We start from the raw sequence: 21,855 nt of genomic DNA, 5'->3' as shown, positions 1-21,855 counted from the left end.
TCATAATGCACAACAATAAACAGATATCCAAATACTGGGTTTATGCTTTCTATGAGGTCCATTCTGTGCAACATTTTAACTAAATTGCATGCCTTACAAAAACATGACATTGTATTCAAATGACTGCACAGCATGAACAAAAGGAGCACTAATCCAGGGTATGGGTTTCAATAAAGCAGCTTCCCTTCTTTAATAAGGTACAGTAAAACTGGGTGATATGTTGAAAATCAAATATCACAATATTTTTGACCAAATACATTGATATTTCGGCAATATTGTAGGGTTGACTATTGGTGCTTTCACAAAATATTTACACAATAACATTTTTGATAAATAATCATCAGTAATGTGGATATAACGACTAAGTAGGTAAAGGCAAATAGAACAGCTACACAGTCTGGTAAATTCAGGAAATTACATCAATTAACTGTAATGCAGCCTTTAAAACCAGGAAAGGACAACACGTCATATTACGATATCCAAAATTTGGGATGATATCTAGTCTCATATATCGATATAATATAGATATATTGCCCAGCCCTAAGTTACAGGTTATCAGTTATCAGGTACACCAAACTTCTGATGATACATGCTATGTGGCATTGAAGCTATTTTCCACTGACTCATGAGAGTAGGCTACTTACTGCTGCGGGACCTTTACCACTGTGTCTTCCCCTGAAAGAAAAAAATGGCATTGTTGTCAAACTCACCAAGTTTATGAAGTTCTTGCTAGCATACTGAAACAACGTGCTCTCTAATGGGGCAACTGTAGACTGAATCTCTGGAGGTGGTGCTGCAAATCTAAGATTGTACAGAACTGCTGTTGCACATGTTAAAGGGGAATCCCAGGAATCATCATCAACACAAATTATCAAATGTAATCTACACTTATATTTGTTATTACAAATTTGAATGCAATGTAGATTCTTAAAATTTCCCACAGATTCCAGATCCAGGACATTTTGCTGGCTGGAATAATCAACAGGCTGCGAGCCAAACACTCAGTAGGCTACATTTTTTCCAAGCATGTCCTAAAATGCACCTTGTTCAGCAGCTGGCACATGGCCAGGTATTCATACTTGATTCCATGTAGGCAATGGCCACTATCCCTACATTATATCAGTTGTAGTAAATTGGTAACATGCTCACTTGAACACTGTCATAATAAAACCTACCCAAGTAATGTCGAACTGAAATAGGACGGCTTTGTGTGCATCAGTCCAATTGGTCCTATCGTATTTTACAATATCTTCGCACGGCCTTAATGGATAAATCCTACGCAATGAATGGGACGTACTGTCCTAGTGACCGGTGAATAGAAGCCTGGCCATATTAACACAACCAAAATCACGATAAGCATGCAGCTTTTGCACTGACAGTGTGTGTTAGCTTTATCTTAGGACGACATGTACAGAAATGTCATGTTCCAAGGACATTATTTTACACGAGCAGCAACGTCAAGGTTGAAAGCCCGTCGGTCTATAATTCCCCCTTCTCCTCCTCACCCGCCCCTTTATTTCGTGCGCCCACACGGTTTATATCATTTCTTGGCAAACCCGTTGCAGCAATGTTGCGGTAACTTACCAACCTAGGTGACAGTGAAATGAAAAACAAACACAGCTGTTTCATCGCAGTCTCTTAGGTTGAAACGTCGCCAGGCTGTCCTGTTAGCAAGTGCACTGAATCACAGGCATGGGCTGTCAAACTGCTAATTAACGCTAGTTAAATTGACTCCAAGCTGATAGTAAACTGATACCAGCACATTGGCAAGCAGCATCACTGCTACACACATGTGGGAAAATATTTTGTCCAGCCAAACGTGTCTTACTACATTATAAGAGACCAAATGGTACGGTTTATTTAACGTGCAAGAGGAGGTAACGTTACGTCGAAGTTGCAACATTTGGGTAAGCAGACAGGCCTCGCTAGCTGAACTGCATAACGTTAGCTACGCTAGGAGCCACACAACACGTCGCAAGGCCCACATAACGTTCAGAAACGCATATTAGTTTTGGACCACTATCCGGGAATGTCATCTCTCAAAACTGCCACTGTTGGAGTTGACTGTGTACAGGTACTGAAAATTGGCCACATTAACTCCCGCTGCTGTGTTTTTATTTCGCTAAATTAACGTTTTAATTGCACTGACCTGCCCAGATTCTGTCTACCCCCGCCGCTTCCTCCGGCACCGGAGGCGGCGGCACCAGCGGTGTTGCCACCGCCGGGCTTGCTGCGATTTCCACCGGCCTTCATTGACATGGTGATCCCATAAAAGACAGCGTCTTAAAACGACCAGCTTCACACCGCAATTTCTTGACGATGAAACGATGTGTGATTGTGTGACAGCTCGCTAAGGTTAGCAGTCCTAAGATCTGGCTAGCTAGCAGGGTAATGTCAACGTGCCTCTTGAGGAAGATGCTATGCTAAGAAGCTAGCTAGCTAGCTCGCCAACAGTTGCTATCTAAATTAGCAATCTACAATTCCAATTAAAACGGAAAAAAAAATATATTTAAAAAAGGCAACACGCGCCAATCACTCTTCCAAAATAAACATCGGTGTTACACCTCTTGTCAATTTGTTGAGTAATCCTAACAAATAAATTATCTCAAAATAGGGTTTACAGCTATCTCGGGTTCTTTCCGTTGCTAACAGCGAAAAGACCAAAACAGTCTGAAAGGGGACAAAAAACAGCGGAGGGATATATATGAAAGGCGTAACGGCTCATAACATATAACTAAATATTCCCATACTGTGTTCTTTGACAACCATCAATCTGCTAAGAAATAAAAATAAATCGTGGTCCTATTTAATCCAATCTACCAAAAGAAACTTAGATCTCATCTGTTTTGCAAAATTACACATACAACATGGCACTATTTGCAGGAAGTCCATGAATCCTCTACGGCTGTTTTGTGGCATCCACGTGAGCCGGCGAACACACCACACACTCAGGCGCTGTCGCATAGAAACACACTATTTACACACTGCTTGCTGCATATTGATGGCTACATTACAATACATTACTAAATAGACTATTTGATAAATATGACACTTTGTTTGAGGTATTCCCATCTTGCAAATAACTGGTCTGACCTCGACAATCCTGATATATGATTCTCCCAAACAAAATTATTCCCCAAACATTAGCCCCCTGAAATTATCGATTTTAACATGTATTTCGCGAATGAATCTAAATCTAATCTCAAAACGACTTTTCTCTTATTTTTTCCTTTTACCAGTCTATATTTTGTGTTCAATATGGTACTTTTGATATCAGTTTCTTTTTTTTTAAAAGAAACGTTTGTTTATTCAATTTATAAGTAGAATACATAATACAATAATTTAATAATAAATTAAATACAAAATAAAATAAAAATGGCCAATTCAACATTTGTCTTCAATCGAAATCCCATTTCTTTTAAAGACATATAAATCTTCAATGCCCTTTTTCAACTTTTTAGGATCGAATGTAATGACATTTTTCAGTAACATTCAATGACTTTGAAATAACTTGTAAATTACTTTTTCCAGTTAGTCTCTTTAAGGACCATATTAGCTGCACACTTCATGAAAGGAAAATGTCTACATGTCAGATGCCTTTTATAATTTTCCATTTCATCCACATGTCAAGCACTACTAACAGTTTGTTTTATGCTAATAATAATAATACATTTTATTTAATGGTACCGTTCATGGCACTCAATGTCACCATTACGTCACATAAGATCAGTAATAAAACATTCAATATGCAACAAAGCACCAGCAGGATAACATCAATTAAAAAAATCAATGTGCAATAAGCAACAGAGCATATAGGTCAGCAATAAAGTCAGTGTAAAATAAGACACAGTTGTTGCAGTTTAAATGAGCTAGTTTAAAAAGATGGGTTTCAAGAGCTAATTTGCATTCTGTAATGTCCTGTGGATGTGAGAGGGAAATGAGTTATCATTTCAGTTAGCATAGGAGAAGGCCCTGGCACCCATTGTGCTGCATTAATTCATGCCTTCAGTCATTTTTTGTAACATAAGACATACAGTAAAAGACCTATATTGAGTCTTTGCATTTAAGAAAGCTCAGATGCATGTGTTTGTGGTATTGTATGTGTCTTGCGTTGTGACTTTATAATTTCTTTGGGAATTACTTTTTAATCACAACTTTACCCTGACACCTATCTGGAACAACAGATGAGTTTTGCACACAAACAAAACCCTGTAGTATTATTAATAATGGATGGTAAAGAATATCTGAACATTTTTAAAGGCAATGTTCTTCTGTTCGAAATATCAGTTTGACTTTTCCACTGTTATCAAAATGTTGGTGAGGAGTCTTTTTGCATTCCTTCATTTGGTTGCACATACCTCACCTCTCTTATAATGAAATATCTTAACTTCAATGAAAATAAAATTCTAAATAGTTATTTTGCGCACAAACTATATTCGATACCCTGTCCCTCCAAAAGTGAAGAAAGTGTTTCAAACTGATCAATGTTATTTACCCCTGCAATGAATTTCTTCATATTAAATTACATTTTTAATAAGTGTTTGCACTTTTTGTAAAATGATATAGAAACCACAAACACCTCATTCTTCTCCTTCAGATACACCGAAACATTGTGGGATGACTGACATGATTGGTTAGACACTACAATATTTGTGTCGAGTCTTTTACCAACTCCTACATTAGGCCATGAGGTGGGACCAGAGGGGAACTTGCTTGGACGCGTATTCTCCGTGCCAATAATCAATGTCCACAATCTGTCTGCATTTCGGTGCTGTGACCCATTTATTTAACTCGTCAAACAAATCAAACAATGACACACACTGACACGGTGAAAAGCTGTATGCTTTCCCCTTTTTCCACACACCTGTGTACCTGTGGCTGATTACCTTTATGACTTCCCAAAGGCAATGCTCCACCCAGTGCTCAAACATAAAACTGCAGATTAATTAGCATAACCAACATGGTAGCCTATATAAACAAAACAAAGTGGTGTAATTGCTCCAACAATTTGTTTTAGCACTCTTTTTATGTGATGATGTAATTGATGCATCTGTACTTACTGATAACTTCTGATTAACTGTATTCTTCTTTTGGGAATTTTTTTCATTAATAAAACAAGATTCTCCAGGACAACTCCAAAGTACATCAATTCAAAGAGAGCTGATTACCTTCTAACTGCTTTGAACTTTATGGAAAAGAAAAATGCAGTAAGATCTTTCCAACAGGCAAGGGACCTCAAACTTGATTATTTTAATTTGTTTTTATTCTAATGTGTTATGCACCAATATTTCAATATTGCATTTCAAGTTTGCCTTATTGTTTGTGCAAAAAGTTAATTGTTAATAAAGTTCATTTTTAAAAAGAAAACTGGGACCTTATAAGGACCATGATAAGGACCCATCAAAGTCCATTTCCAATTTTCAATCAAACCAAAATTTGATACAGTCCACTTTAAAAATGTACTGACCAATACACGCATCAAAAATACAAATGTCATGGCAGAAAAACAATGCTAATCCATATATTGTCGGAATTTACAAAACTTGTCGGTTATTTTCATCAGGCGTTCAGCACGGACTGCTATTGCGTAGTGCCGACTCGGGTTGTGTATTCCCTCTGACAAGCAGCTATGGGATTAGCAAAATAGTCCAGAGATGTGTAGCTATCTCCTTGGTCACCTCAGAAAACATTCTTAATTAACCCTGCCCTTTCCACCACTGATATGGTGTTATTGTTCTGTACGAGCGCTGCTTTTTATTACACTGTCTTACGGAAGAATGTCAATATATGTGGCTTTAAGTAGAGCTGGAAAACGAACTTGCCCCTGAGCTAACTGGCTAGCCCGTTAGCAGGCTCGGCTCGACGACATAATAGGCTACTGTGCTTCTGGGAACACGGTGTGCTCGTCGTGTCAGTTCAACCCAGCGCTAATCGAGGATAGTATCGGTGATTTGCAGATAGTATCTATGGTCTACTTTATCTTTAACGATTGCCTTTGTTGTGTGATCATCTGCCCTGACCGCGGGATGGAGTGGCACTAGCTTAATTTGCGAGCAGGCGAGCAATTTAGTCAGTCCCTAGTGTCTTCGCAGCGTTAGCAGAGCACTGCTCTCATTGTGCCGGCTAAAAATACACTTCTTGTCCCATGCTCAGTGCGCCTCCAAAAGTGGTGGTCTAGTCCACATTGGACTTCTCTTCGGCTTTTCTGGTCACCTTGCTCCAAATTTGGCCATCTACATGGTCACTACAGTGAATGTAAGACGACTGGAAGAACGAGTCGGACCCCGAGGTTGTGAGCCCTGTTGGCCTGATCTAACGTTAACGTTACATCGTACCGGCTGGTGGGCTTCAGGTCTCAAGTGAACGAAAATTCGGCTTTGGCTGATCGGTGGCCGAATATCATTTTTGCCCCAATGGCCTTGTACTGTAATTATTGGTAATATAACGAGCCTTGGTCCAGCCCAGGGTTGAAGGACCGAAACTTTGTGAAGGTCAGAGAAAAACGCTTTGTGTCTACTGTCTGAGATTAAGGAGGCAGACTTCATCTGTTCAGAGCACAGCACCATGTCGGAGGATAACAACGCAGACAAGTTCATCAAGGTAATTTTAAACAAATCAAATGTAGATTTTCATGCAAGTAGACAATGCAGTAGTTTTCACTTATGTAATTAGTAATGGCGTTTGGTCTTGATTTACTGAAGTTTGAAGTAAACAAGTGAAACTGCAACCATTAACATTGATTTTGGAAATGTTATCATTGAGACGTTGGGATTGGAGGTTATTGCAGATTGACAACTGTATTTGGGTTATGTACAACATGATTTTCAATGTTGGGCCTACTTCTGTCAAAATGATCTTAATTGCTTAATAATGATTCTAATGAAGACTGCAGTAAATTACACTTGAATCTTGTGTCATAGTAGGCCTATAACACATGGATCTCTTGAGACAGCACAAGTGTTTTTGTGTAGAAATGTGACTCATGAACAATGTGTTATGGCAAGTTTTACTCTTGATAAACATTACTGTGGATCTTGGATCTGTCTAAAATGGTCATGGTCTCACTGGCAATATTTCCATGCACCCTGGCTCTGGGATTTGTTCCTGGCTTGCTCCCCTCAATGGGTCACTGCCCGGGCAGTAAAATGTGATCCCAAGTGGCCCTGACCCCTTGATTTTACAGTTGGGGGCAGAATGTATCTAGGGGTCAGCACTGAGAACAGAAACACACACACACTGAGGCATGACGAATGACCCAAGATTAGTAGGTTAGCTAGCTAACATTTGGTTTCACAGACAGGTATCAAGACCCTGGCACACTCTAAACAAATTGTTTAATTGGTAACCAGCTTCGTAAGAACCATTATCCAGTTCTGCCAATGTTTGGCATACTGAAGTCAGATCCTTCAAAGATATGAAGTTTATGGTACAGACCCCTGGGTAGTTGTGACAGCTGAGAAGCCCCTCGTCCTATGCTGCGTATAATAGACCAGGGCAGTGATAGGGAGGAGAGGGAGAAGAAATGATGGCGTCTGTTGGCAGTGGCACACAATTAACTTCATTGTACTGGCCAAGACTGATATATTCTCAGGAAAGGAGAGACAGACAGAAAAAGGAAAACAAATTCATAATTTGATCTAAATCTTAAGTTTGGTAACTTAAAGTATAAGCAGAGGATTGTTCACTTAACAGTCTTTACTTAAATAAAGCACAAAGTTGGAGATATTGTCAAACCAAAAATTTATTCAAATCCAGCACAAGTGTAATTCTAAGAACTCCATTCTATTATTTTTCAACTCAGTTAATTAGAGAGGATGTCTCCTAGTGCTTCCCCCGTTCCGAGGTAGCATCCCATCCTTTTTTTTTCTTCTTTTTTTTGTCATTTTATAGGAAGCAGTGGCTAAACTTACCCCTAGACTTACTCAGTAGAATCTGACAAACTCTTTTGTAAGTGCATCTTATGAATTTAGTTTAAAAATCATATGGAAAGTCTTTGTTATGCTAAATAGGAGTTTCAGTTGATACTCTAGGTACTGACAATGATTGGGAATGGGCCTTGTAGTACAGAAATTTTCCTTTCTTTTCTTTGTCACAGGGGTGGGTGGCAGTGGGTTGTTGATTGTAGTGCATGACATAAACTATGCTGATAACTGAATCTGCATAACTGATAGTAAATAACTGAAACTGATAACTGAAAGTAAAACATACCATTTCTGCACAAAAGTTTGTTACTTATATATTTTCAAACGATAAACTGTTTGGTGTGGTTTCTCTTCCCAACAGGAGACATCCATTCTAGACGAGTACAACATAAACTGGACACAAAAGTTGGGAGCCGGCATCAGTGGACCTGTCAGGTGAGTGTGAGAGCAAGTGTGTTAAGAAGTACTTTTCTCCATTGTCTTTCTTCAGTCTCCAAATATTATCTTCTCGGCGGTGTTTGTGCTGCGTCAAATTGATGTCAAACTGTTGCTGCCAGGGCAGTGTTGCATTGATGGAACTCGGAAAACAAATTGTTTTTTTTTGTCAAACTAAGACCAGGACAAGTAGTATTGCATAAGAGACATCATCATGGTATCTGTTTGTGATTGGGAAATTGTTCAAGTGTTTTGTTGGTATTGATTAAAATGGGTTAAACTAGCATTGCTTAGGATTGCAGAAATCCTTCTGGGAAAAGTCTGACATGCTGGGTTGAGCCAGCTGTGAGAGCAGAGCCAGCGTCAATTGAGATTGCTTCTTAGTTTGGTTTAGATCTGAAGATAGTGTATTGTGACTCAGAATATTCTAAAATTACATGATAGGATTAAAGAGAGAGAGATACATCTTATCTTAAATATTTATATATTGCCCAGCCCTTGCAGTGTGAATGCCGCTGTAGAGTGCGGTTGCAGCCACACTTTTGGCACTTCAACTGTTGGATTCAGGTATAATGTCATCAGAGCAGATGTAGATTATTTGCTAACTGGGCTGTCAAATGGACAAACTTTGTGACTGCTGCCAAAAAACCTTCCTTCTTGCATGTTACTTCACCTGTGGTTTTATTGCATTGTGTTCACTGTGGCCCCAATTTACCAGCACAGTTCAGCTGTATCCTTGACACATTAACACATATTGAGAATATGAAAAGGCCAGATGCTTGTCACTTGACAGGGCTTTAACAGACTGGATCAACCACTAGTGTGTAACTCCATTGCAACTCAACGCTTAATATGGAGCTGTTTGGCACCGGTACCATTTTTGTTGTAGACTGTGGGGGCTCATTTGCTCGGACACAATCCTGGGCTTGAATCCAACCCAAAACCTTTGTCCCCAACACTGTTGAGTGGAAGTATCTTAGTCTGTTTTTAAAAGTCTTCTTGTGTGAATGAATGTGTGTATTTATGTCTGTTTCCTTGGCTTTGGCAGGTCATAGTCCATTTTATTGTATTGTAATACATATTGATGAAACTTTGTGCAAAGCATTCTGAGAAGCTGCACTCCGATCCAATAGTGGATTATTGTGGATGCACAAGGGCTCAATTGTAAACTCAGCAGTTTTAGCTGATTCAAGCTAGATACAGGCTGTAATATATCAGTGTGTGTCACTGATTCCTCCTGCCTATTCTGCACTTTGAAGCTATCATGGGTCTGTATCAGCTTATTTCCTAACGTGTGTAGTTTGGGCCTTTAAGTGACAAGAATACTGAGAAATTGACTCATCAGCCCTCCATGTAAACCTACGCTTAAACTCTGATTCTTGCTGTACTCTTTTTGGGAAACTCTTACTCATCCTGTCTCTTGTTTTTCTAACTCTGTATTTTACTCTGATTCATGGAGACCTACAAATCTTTTTTGATTCTCCTACTCACCCCTCGCTCACCTCTTTCTGTCTCACAACATTCTCACGTCTCTTACTGTACCAGCCCCCCTCTGTCTAACTCTGGGATTCATTAGGTAGGTATTGCTTTCCAGTGAAGTGAACTTTGGCCAAAGCAGAATGTTTCTTGCAGTAATGCTTTAATAGTGTAATCTGAGTTTAATGGCCAGAGGTTGCTGTTGAAAGGGAATATGCTGCTTAGAGGAGGGGGGAAAGGAGTTCATGGGCTTTTTAAAAAAAAAGGAAATGGATATCAATTCGGTCCATATTTCAACTGTGTTCTGCCGTAATGGTGTGTGTTTGTGTGTGTGTATGTGTATATATATATATATATATATATATATATATGTATATATATATATATATATATAGATATAGATAGATATAAATTTATTTTTTTAAATGAAAATATATGACAGACTCAGATGGCTTTATGTGGTTTTACTCTTATTACAAAGATGCAGACAAGATTCATATGTCTCATAACAAACTGTGATGTTGACAAAATAATGTGGTGAACTCTATGTAGTCGGCTGCTTTCTTGTCTCTGTGTTTATATCAGGCCAAGTTTAACTTCATAGCACATACAGTATTACCTAGACTTTAACACCTGTAGAACTATATTCAAACACAAAGAAATTGACAATAACGCTTAAAGCTTATTAAAAAAGAATAGAAATGAACCCCTAAACAAGCACCACAAATTCATGTTGTGCAGCCAAACATCGTTCAAACTATAGTCTGACTTTGTGAGCAAGATATATACTACTAAAACTAAGATAATCTACTTGTGGGTAGACTTATGTAGTGCTGACACTTTGTCTGAATTACCTGAAATGTAGTTTGGCATTTTTGTATTGCAATTTCTTGTAATTTATAGGCTGACATATAAGCTGATACTGATTATAACTGTAATAAGCTAATGTCGGCCAATATAGCTCTACGACTCGGATACGTCCAACATCGATGACAAACAGAGCAACTGTTTCATTTATTATACAGGAAAATTTAAAAGCAACAATTAAGTTACAATAAACGGGCCTGACTCAGTTTAAAAACTGGTTTACAGCAGGTTCCTGTAGACCTACATAGACATAGAACAATGAATACAATTTCGGCACATTTATACAGGACATTATTATTGACTAGACAGATACAAACAAATAAAACATTAAACACGGAAAAACAAGACTAAAAACAATATATGAACAATCAGTGTGTGCAAGTATGACTACCAAGAAGAAACAGTTTATATGACTTTTTGAAATATGTGATGGATGATAATGTTCGAATGTGATGGGGAATGTCATTCCAAATTTTGGTGTAAATATAGAAAAAGGATTTGTGACCGTAGTTGTTTTTGTATGGGGGATCTGGAATGAGTGCCTGTGAAACTACCTAGTGAAGCGTAGTGGTCTCATATTGTGTGTCGGAAGAAGAACTGTAAGTGCTGGTAAAAAGCTATTTTGAATCTGAAAATAAAATGCAATAGCATGGCTGTTTACGTAGTTCTGGTAAGTCAAAGCATTTGTGCGTGTGAGCGCACTGCAATGATGAGACCACTTTGGAAGATTACTGTGCATCTTAGGTGCTCGGTAGTATAGTTGTGCTATTGGTTCAGTAATGTCCTTAGTGGTAAGAGACCAGATTGGAAGACAGTAGGACGTTGTTGAAAACACAATGGCATGTAGGTAGGTTTCAGAAACCGAAAAGGAAAGATATGATCTAATCTTGTTATACACATAGAGTTTCTGATTCAACTTTTTTGTTAATTTAGAAATGTGTTCCCGATATGTAAGGTGTGGTGGTGTTTGGTAACAGAAACGCCAGACTACAGAAACTACCTTATTGATTATTTGCACATATGATCACATCTGTGACACACAGATCGGCTATCACATTGACTGAGATGTTTGTTGACTCTGTTTTCTTCCTGTTCAGAGTTTGTATGAAGAAGTCATCTCAGGAACGCCTGGCCCTAAAGATCCTCATTGATCGCCCCAAGGCCAGGAATGAGGTTAGAGGAAACACTGTTTGTATGCTCATTGTTTGTTGTCTGTGGCTGTATCAATATGCTTTGTTCTATCTGCCTGCCTGCCTGCCTGTTATCAGTCTTTATTCATTTCAGTTTTTCTTTCCTTGTCAATCTGTGCCTCGTCTGTCTGTTTGGATGGGCATCTTTGTCCGTAACATTGTCTTTCTGTGGTAAACGCTGTATCTAGCAGCCTTCCCATGCCATTAGCAGCCTTCTGTTTTGATCAAGCAGCTTATACAGCACTAAGGCAGCAAGACTTGCAGTCAAAACAAGCAACACAGACTTGCTTAACAAGAGCTCCCGCTGCTGAACTGTGAAAGCTGTCACTGAGGAGATTATGCTAAAGAATGTATTCTTCAAGCACTTTTATCTTCTTTTTAAATGAGGGTGTACCTTGGATACATGCTATGTTTTGTGTGTGCGTGCATGGTAATGATAGGTTCAGTTTACATGTTTGGTTTATAAAGGTTACACTGTCTTGGTCTGTGTTGCTGCATAATTTGCATCATAGTTTGCATCATTGCAATTAGGTAGTAGGAAGAAGCCTCCCTTTCGTTCACTGCATGATTTGCAGTTATATTTGTATTATCTGTTAGTTCTATTTAACAGTTCATAAGGCAGATTCTTGGAAGCCAGGTAAAACCTATTTCTATTGTGGTTCTTGTGTCACAGCTCCTCTACTAAAGTACTAAACCACCTTCAGTTTCCAGGTCTCTCTCTCTCTCTCTCTCTCTCTCTCTCTCTCTCTCTCTCTCTCTCTCTCTCTCTCTGCTGTTCTGTGTTGTAGTTATTTCACATGGTTTAAATGGAAATGTAACATTTAAGTGAATTACTGTATACATGTATACACAGTGTTTGATTCTCTTCCGTATAGGTGCGTCTCCATATGATGTGTGCCAACCATCCAAACATAGTGCAAATTCTGGAGGTTTACGCCAATAGTGTCCAGTTTCCGCATGAGTCCAGCCCGAGGTAAAGAGCTCTGTGTGTGTGAATTTGTTAGTGTGGGATCCCAGGAATTCCATTTTTTAAGTGTACGTCAATCCATTTCCTCTCTTTTGCTCTTTTCCTCTGACACGTCCACACTTCCTCTCTTGTTTCTTACAGAGCGAGACTCCTGATTGTTATGGAGATGATGGAGGGTGGCGAACTGTTCCACAGAATCAGTCAGCACAGGCACTTTACTGAAAAGATGGCCAGCCAGGTCACTAAACAGGTTAGTAAGACATGCACACACACACACACACCCACACACACCTCAAGAGCTTCTGCCACAAGCTCTCACAGCAAAGGTTTATATGGAGGCACACCCACTTACAACCAGACATGGGTCACACACACGCACACCCATACATACACATAGTGTGTATGTGTGTATAGTTTGAGTGGTGTCTCAGTTTGATGTCTCTTCCCCCTGTAGATCAGTCAAGCCTTGGAACATTGTCACTCCCTAAATATTGCACATCGCGACCTGAAGCCAGAGAACCTGCTCTTTAAGGATAACTCTCTGGTAAGTAGCTAAAGTTGCAGACATAAATACTGCAATTGTAAAAGTGTACTACGACTGATGCCTCTACTGATGTCTTTGCTACAATGGAAAATAAGCTTTGCTGAACTTTAAGGCTGCAGCTGTACTTTTTAACACACTAATTGAAAACTGTATTTGGCAGAAATGGGCCAGGATAATGTATAGGATTTGGAAATGTCTACCTTGCATTTTCAGTCCTAGACTTCAAAATCCACCCTGACTCTGGCAACACATACAATGATCTCTCTGGAACCTGAATGAATTAATGAATTAATGAATAATTACAACAACAAAAACAACAAAAATGTCAAGTGAAACTCAAGCCAGAAATGTGTTTCTGTGCTCGCTCCACGTTCATGTTTCACTTTGCAATTCTGTCTTTTCCACAGGATGCCCCTGTGAAGTTGTGTGACTTTGGCTTTGCCAAAATTGATCAAGGAGACTTAATGACCCCTCAGTTCACTCCCTACTATGTAGCACCTCAGGTAAAAAGCATAGAACACATAGAAGTCATCCATAAATACGTAATGTTAAATGTACACACAGATTCTTAAAGGCAGCAATAATGAAAGCTGATGCACATTTAAATGATGTATCCCTTCTGCCGTTATTCCTGCTCAGGTACTTGAGGCTCAAAGACGACACCAGAAAGAAAAGTCTGGAATTATACCTACCTCACCCACTCCTTATACCTATAACAAGGTGAGACCCAAACCTGTTGAACTAAGCATTTCGGCCTACTGTGGCAAGTATTGTCCCTCAACTATCACTACTGAATATTTACTGTATGTAATACGAAAATATCGTTCTTCAGAGCTGTGACTTGTGGTCTCTCGGTGTGATCATCTACGTGATGCTGTGTGGCTATCCTCCGTTCTACTCCAAGCACCACAGTCGCACCATCCCGAAGGACATGAGGAAGAAAATTATGACGGGCAGCTTTGACTTTCCTGAAGATGAGTGGAGCCAGATTTCGGAGATGGCCAAGGACATTGTACGCAAGTGAGTCATTTTATTTGTGCCTGCTCTGGTCTGGTTACCTCATCTTCCTGTACTCCCAGAACATAGCATTTCCTTACTCATTTTCTCCTACTTCCCTACATTCATTCATACATTCCCTCCTTCATCCCTTTTTCTGTCCAATAATTTGTACTCCCTCCCCTGCAGGCTGCTGAAGGTGAAGCCAGAGGAGAGGCTGACTATTGAGGGAGTCTTGTCTCACCCTTGGCTCAACTGCACTGAGGCACTCGACAACGTGCTGCCCTCCGCCCAGATGATGATGGACAAGGTGAGGGGGAAGTTAAAGGTGCAAAATCTTGCATTGCACCAATGTTGTACGGTTATGCCGCTGTTCCTGAATGAATCGACCAGCTGAGGCCAGTGTTGAAAGTTAGTTAGAGCGCTGGCGTCCTCTTCTTCCTTTTCTTACTGTCTGTCCTTTATACCTTCCAGGCGGTAGTTGCAGGTATCCAGCAGGCCCATGCAGAGCAGCTGGCCAACATGAGAATTCAGGATCATAACGTCGGCCTGAAGCCTCTAAACTCTGTCAACAACCCAATCCTCAGGAAGCGGAAACTGCTAGGGTATGAATGCATTTGCTTTTTTTATAATAAAAAAAAACAACCTTCTCATCTTGTGCCTTTTTTAAAGCTTTAGTGCGTAACTTTTTGATATTAATGAACATCCGGTGACATTCCCGTGCACAAGCTCGAGTGAAGATAATTACCTCTTCTGAAGAGTCCATCATGTTTTTTAATCCTCTGTGTCCTCCTTGGCTATTTGCAACTGTGTGGAGGAGGGGTGGGGGCGCGTGCGCGATCATGAAGGCTTTGTATCATGTGGACGTGCCGACAGTGTTGTTGTCATTATTTAGAATTCCTCATGGGGGCGACAGAAACTACGCACTATAGCTTTAAAAAGTTTAGAAACCTAAAATCGTTTTTTCCCTGTATTTGAAGTGTGTATATATACATTACACTTAAAAGTATGATTGTACTGATGAGAGACTGTAGCTCAGTGAGGGTGAGAATGTTTTTCAGATGTTCCTATCTGCCTTCCTGTAGCAATGCATTACTCATCACTCAATTCTCTTCAGTTACTATACTCCTAATTGGGTCAAAGTTTGGTCTGAAATGTGTCTTGGTGTCCATGTTGCAGCCCCAAGCCCAGTGACGGTTTCTTCATTCATGACCCAGAGAATGGAGGGGAAGACTCCAACGTGGCTCTGGAAAAATTACGAGACGTCATTGCACAGTGTATACTACCACAAGCTGGTCAGTAAACCCACACTGATTTTTAACTAACTAGACTGAAAACAGACATGCAACCAGCATTTTACTGAATACATACTGTGCACTCTATATATTGCATATCATTATATACTGGTATAATACACACACCACAGTACACCACAGATGACATATTTACATTTCAGTCATTTTCTGTTCAACTAAGGAAAAAGACTTGTTACTGGCTGGGAATGAAAACAAAACTGGCTATTACATAAATTTCGCTATGTTAAGGTGCTGACACACCAGGGAGATCATCGGCCGTTGGTCCAAGTCGGGCCGACGGTGAGTCATATAAAATAGCTCTGAGAGAAAGTGAGTAGCGTCCGAAGTGACCGTTTTTTTTGTTTGTCCAGGAGAGAACGAGGATGACAAGCTGAATGAGGTGATGTATGAAGCCTGGAGGTTCAACAGAGACTGTAAACTGCTGAGAGATGGCCTGCAGGGGCTCAGCTGGGATGGTCAGTACCATTTTAATCTTGTCTACTGTATATCTGGCAAATGCCTTCTTAATTCTCATTTTGTATTAAACAATTAAATGCAAAGCAGCTGTTTTACCTTTTGATATCTAGTAACAAAAAAAGCTGTTAGAAATTGCTAGTAGTTGTCATTCATTGTAAATCCATGTAACATTAGCCACTTTACTATTGAATATTTTTCTGTCTCCTCATATTTATTTAGCTGTTATGATGCCCCACATTATCTGGCCTTTTTACTTTATCTGCCTGCCCAATAAAACAGTTACAAACACAGCTCAGTCCGTTACATTGCAGTTCAAACAGGAAGTGATCTTGAATGGCCGAGGATTGATGGATTATCAGTAGAACTGAAACGATTGGTCAATTGATTCATTGTTTAAGCCATTTTTCAGACAAAAATGCCAAACATTACTTAGTTGCAGCCTCACAAATGCGTCAAGCTGCTGCTTTTCTTTGTCTTATGAGATAATAAATTGATCATCATTTTGGGGTTTTGGACTAAACAAGCAATTAGAAGGTGTCTCGTAAATTGTGAAGGCCTTCTTTCATTATTATTTGATGTTTTATAGACCGAGCAATGAATTGATCAATACTGTAAATAACTGTGCAGCCCTAATTATTAGAGCCAAATTTGTCCACCAAACATCAACAGAAAACAATGTTGAATATATTCTATTTTCTTACAGTCTCAATTGTTAAAGTAATAATCTCGAAGATTTTCATTTAAATAAATGTCTAGCCACTATTTATCGCTGAATGAGGCAACACAATGGTGATTGAGCCTATGGCCCACTGATGAAAGCCCTTGCATTTGCAGTATTACGAACTGGGTGTCTTGGGCGACATTCCGGGGAAAAATCACATGCGGCGCACAGTTAGTGACCATTTTCCATCACCCAGCAGTGGTTGGTCCACCAAAGAGGGTAAGTGGAGCTAACACAACAGACTCGCCCCCTTAACTCACTTGTGTGTGAAGCGGCGTACTGTTTTTAAAGGTCTCCGCCAACTGACGGACGTCACAAAGGTTACTGTTTGGATCTCTGGGAATTGAGATCCAAAAACATACCTGCGATTTCCGCTTATCGCCATAGGCGTCACCAAAGACAACGAAGTGAAGATCTTCGAGATTGGAACTTTAAAGCCTAATAGATAACAGATAACGTGAAAAACACAAATGATAGGTTGGTGCGAACTAGTTGAGCAGTACAGTCTTGATCTCTTTTCCAGTTAAAAGCATTACTCATTTATGTGTAGGTTTTTGTTGTTTGTGTTATCAGGTCGTTAACCAGAAGCTTTTCCGTTGCAGGAAGATCCTTCTCCGATAAAGTTGACCGCTTGAAGTTGGCTGAAATAGTGAAACAGGCCATCGAAGAGAAGACAAATCTCCAAGAATCTAATTAGCAAATGCTGTCTTTCTATCTTCTTTTTACATTGTTTATTATGACCCTTTTTTAACCCATATCTGTAAAGAGGCTTTTTTTATGTAAAATGATGCGCTAATTTTTTTTTTTTTTTTTCATGAATTCACTTGCAAGACCTATTGTACAGCTGTAGATATATTTCAAAGAGGACTCATTGGTACTATACTTTTTTTTTTTTTTTTTAAATGGACACTTGCAATGAACATTGAAAAAAAACTATATTTTCATTTTTGCAAAAAAGAGAAAAGAAGAGAAAAATCGGTTTAAGAAATTATTTTCTGGGAGGGGATTTTGTCCAAGGCGTCACATGTTTTATCCCAGTTACTTCATTTTATTCTGTTTTCTTTTAACCATCATAAGACTTTTATTTATTTAAACAAAGAGTTCCATTATTTTATACTTTACTTGTAGCCTGCCAGTGGACTCTAGTTGAGAGAAGCCGTCTACGATGTGACTTTGTTCTTTTACACAAACTCTTGATTCTCAGACTGCATTTACATTATATGAATCTTTGTTGTTTTTTTTAACTTTCCCTTGACCTTTTTGTTGTGTAGAGTTCAAGGCAGAGTGGACATTGATGTAAAAAGAAAGTGTCATGAAATAGACAAATGCAGCCCCAAATTCATCTTGTCACAACCCATTTTTTTGAAGCCGACTGAATAGTCATGAACACTATGGCTCATTTAGATCAATGTGTTTTTGACAACAAAAAAAAAATCTTAAGGTCCACTTACTAGCTTTTTTTCTTGGAGCTTTTAACTACTTCTTCTTTAAAGTCTTCTTTAGAAGATGCCGTGTTTCCAGATAGGGTTGAAAGCTCCAGTTGAGTTAAAACTTTATTGTCAAACTGTTTCTCAACTAGATCCATGAAGGTTTCACAAACTCTTGAGTTCAACTCATACATATGAAGTGCTGATACTGCTTGTCAGCTCCTGAAGTTTGTGTCTGGCAAGTAAAATGAAGTGAATTATTTTATATAAAGGCATTTTTATACGTCTTCCCATTTGTGATTCTGACAGGTCTTAAGTTCAGTCTTCGGTTAAAGTTGTTGATCTGTGAAATTGCCGCAACATGAGCTGCTTTGATGTAAAGTTGTATCTACTGGAATTCAGACCAGAGTCGGTTAATATTTAAGTCCTTTTAAAGCAAAAGCGGTTGCTACTTAAACCAACAGAGACACAAAAACACCGGGCATTTTTGGTGCAATGTAGTCGATGTCTTTATGCCAGAAAAGATCAGAAGAAGGGTTTCAGCCTCCATTAGCAGCATCAAACTTGCAGTGCTACTGAATGTGCAATAGGGCAATCATTTAATTATGTATTCATAGTGCATGCATGTACATGGTAGTGAAAAAAAGATTATGTATCAATTGTCATTACAATGGTCTGAATACCAGCAAATGCTCCCTCCCTTCGCTCATCCTCATCCTTTAGTTGTTATTAATATGTCCTTGAATAGCCGAAATTTATGTGTTGAGCCAACAAAACGGGGCTTAGATGGCTGAAAGTGCAAGTTCTCTTGTTGAGTGCCTGATTATATCTGTAATGTTATTTGTTTGTTTTGAAAATCCTCAGAAGTTCATGAAATTCCCCTTTTGATGAGGTCTTGGCTTTAAGCAGAACATATTTTCATGTCCCGATTACTGCATTAACCATGTGTTTTTTACCTTAATGAAAAGATATATAATATTCTGAGTAATTAGCAAACATTGGTGCAATATATTGTTGCTGTCCAGTGACAAACTTGTATCTCCAATTTTGAGATAAACTAAAGGATCAGGTGTTCCTTTGTTGGTTGAGAAAATTTTCTTACGCTTAATAAACCATTTAAAAACGTATTGCATTATCTGTAAAATGTATTGTCACACAGATAAAAACATGCCTGTTTTTCTTAGCTCACGAATGAATTGACATTTTGGAGACAGGACAGTGATATGTAAGCTGAACTGTTTCACACCATTTGTAACTGTCATGAAGGAAAGAGTCTGTATTATTTCAGTTTGGTTTTAAAAACTGTGCGCAAAAGCAATCATTACTAACATGATTCTGAGAGATCATTTTGACTTGTCTGTCTTGATGGTTTGTCAGACAGTCTACCATAAAAGGTTAATGATAACCACAGCTTGTGTTTGAAAAGGCCTTAATATTACATGGCTATTTTTACGCTCAAATGGAAATTGTGGGCGGCATCTTCATCCTTTACTGCTCAGTATGAATTACAGGATAAAGGGGAAACTCAGAATCATTTAATTAGTGATTGATACTTATCCTTTTGGCTGTGATTTGCTTGTTTTTATTCCACAAATCGGTGTATTGGTTTGGCAACATTTTGTTGATGTTAATTTATTATAGTTATATATTTGGGGGGAATGATGTCCTCTAAAAAGGAAGAGTTTCAGTGCTGGTGTCTTATATTTAACGGGAAAATATGGGAGTGGTATCAATCTTCCCATCTACGCTGCGAAGCTAATCATATTCCCCAAAATGTCGAACTTTTGCTTTAATATGCAGCAGTCAAGTTTTTTTTAAATTTTTTTATTTAATGTTGGATCATACATCACACGAACAGTATTGCAGAATCAGCAAAGCCTCTCACTGAAAGTTAAACCTATTGCTGCCGTTTTGTTTTACTGTGTGTGTGTGTGTGTGTGTGCGTCCGTCCGTCCTTTAAGTCTCCTCCCCCACCCACAAATAACAGAATTCATATCATCTGCTACCTAAGTGAGCATTATTGTTGAAGGCTAGTGTATTTATTAGCATCTACTGTAAAGTCAAGGCATGTATTTGGATATTGATACTTCTAACAATGAAAACCCTAAGGGAAAGATACAGTCATACTCAGACACCTGCTGCTGTTCAATGCTCAGTCTGGCTCAGTGTTACTACAAATCCAGCATTGCTGCTGCAGGAGGCCCTCACACCGACATTCAGGCTAACGCAGCTTTAGACATATTTCACAAATATTTAAAAGCTTCCACTAGTCACTTACACTCTCTCATATGCTCAGTGAAGTGACACAAGACTTCTTGTTCCCTACATAGATGCTGACTGAGGATAAATAGCAAAACTGTGTCCTTTTTTAAAATACCAGCTCATTAAAAATGACCTGAAAGGGTTTAGTCAGCACTTAATACTCTTGATAAATACCGGTTGCTTCCGTTTCCTCTGCTGTATGTGTACTTTAAAGTATGAAGAGGTGGGTTTTATATATTTTTAGCCATTCCCGTTTGTGTTAAATCAGGAAGAAATGTCAAGGAAAGGAATCATTTCAAAGTTTGGAGCCTTTTCTCTGCTTTTAATGGTATTTCTTTTTTCTCTGGCCTGGCAGTTATGTAGCATGTAAATGAATCTCTCATGAAAGACTTGCTGTATTTTTGTCTACACATCTATTTCTTTGCCCATTCTGTCTTCTTTGGAACATCGTCAACAGGCTGACTTTGAAATAAAGGAATTCTTTGACTTTTGAACATGTTTTCTTTTGTAGTGTTTTTGAATACTTATTGGCTAAATGTGAATTCCTGTGCATATTAATATACAGCCCACAATGGTATTACTTTACATGAAGTGAAGGATAGGTTTGTTTGCACACATAGTTAGTAATGAGAGGATTGCTGTGAGAAGCTTTGAGTAATTAATTATAATCTCTAGTATGGCTTCTGTTATTTGGGAAAATCTTACGTCTTTAATCTTACACTTGCATCTAAAGATCATTTTGACAGTCAACTTAATTCTCTAAGCTATTTTTTGTAAACTTATTAAAAAAAAAAAAAAAGTCTACTCAATGTGACATTTTAAGTTACAAATATTTTATTATAGCTTTAAGACAGCAGAACAAAATCATCTTCAGAAATTCATAAACAAAGACAAAAACTTTGTTCACATTGATACATAACCAAAGACACTTTCTACGTTGTACATATTTAAGGCACTTTTTTAATATATATAGAATTAATTGGAAAGCAGCAATAAAACCAGAAATTTGCTCCCAGGATGGAAATCACACTATCAAAAGCTTGAAAGATGAAAGGGTAATTGAGGGTCTGTTTTACATGTGGCAGATTTTTTTTAATTAAACTGATCTTTAATAGCAGTGTAAATGTTATAATACAGACCAAAATATGTGCAGTACAGAGATTAAGAGGTGAGTTTCATGACATTATGAAGGAGGGGGAGGACGATTGCTGCAATTCATGACAGTTTACAGAAACCTTTCCCCTACTAAGCCAATTTGTGGACATTGCTGGAACCC

At 38.6% G+C, this 21,855-nt stretch overlaps 2 protein-coding genes across 10 annotated transcripts in view; one reads left to right on the top strand and one right to left on the bottom strand.

Annotated features, from left to right (window-relative positions):
• atxn2 (ataxin 2) overlaps positions 1-2,698 on the bottom strand; it is a 30,671-nt gene extending 27,973 nt beyond the window's left edge. For 4 of the 8 annotated variants that reach the window (XM_078251031.1, XM_078251036.1, XM_078251033.1 and 1 more), the window contains exons 1-2: positions 2,150-2,697; positions 645-675 (exon numbers count right to left, since the gene is read on the bottom strand). In XM_078251031.1, coding sequence (XP_078107157.1) covers positions 645-675; positions 2,150-2,259 — 141 coding nt within the window. In that variant the 5' untranslated portion in view covers positions 2,260-2,697. Of the gene's footprint in view, positions 1-644; positions 676-2,149 lie in introns of all 8 variants that reach the window. The other 4 variants (XM_078251032.1, XM_078251034.1, XM_078251037.1 and 1 more) reach the window with 2 other exon arrangements.
• A 2,906-nt stretch (positions 2,699-5,604) lies between these two features.
• Positions 5,605-21,073, top strand: mapkapk5 (MAPK activated protein kinase 5). 2 transcript variants are annotated; one of them, XM_078251025.1, is made up of 15 exons: positions 5,605-6,600; positions 8,284-8,357; positions 11,798-11,873; positions 12,766-12,863; positions 12,999-13,107; positions 13,312-13,401; positions 13,809-13,904; positions 14,041-14,121; positions 14,234-14,421; positions 14,587-14,707; positions 14,872-15,002; positions 15,577-15,692; positions 16,064-16,168; positions 17,004-17,109; positions 17,493-17,577. In XM_078251025.1, exons 1-14 carry the CDS (start codon positions 6,565-6,567, stop codon positions 17,063-17,065), a joined length of 1,383 nt encoding a protein of 460 aa, XP_078107151.1. In that variant the 5' UTR covers positions 5,605-6,564; the 3' UTR covers positions 17,066-17,109; positions 17,493-17,577. The 2 variants fall into 2 exon arrangements, with proteins under 2 accessions (XP_078107151.1, XP_078107150.1); XM_078251024.1 differs by lacking the exon at positions 17,004-17,109 and having other exon boundaries at positions 5,606-6,600; positions 17,493-21,073.
• The last annotated feature ends 782 nt before the right edge of the window (positions 21,074-21,855 follow it).

Source organism: Sander vitreus, chromosome 5, assembly GCF_031162955.1.
Source record: "Sander vitreus isolate 19-12246 chromosome 5, sanVit1, whole genome shotgun sequence".
Classification (NCBI taxonomy): domain Eukaryota; kingdom Metazoa; phylum Chordata; class Actinopteri; order Perciformes; family Percidae; genus Sander; species Sander vitreus.
This window is presented reverse-complemented; position numbering and strand designations above follow the sequence as displayed.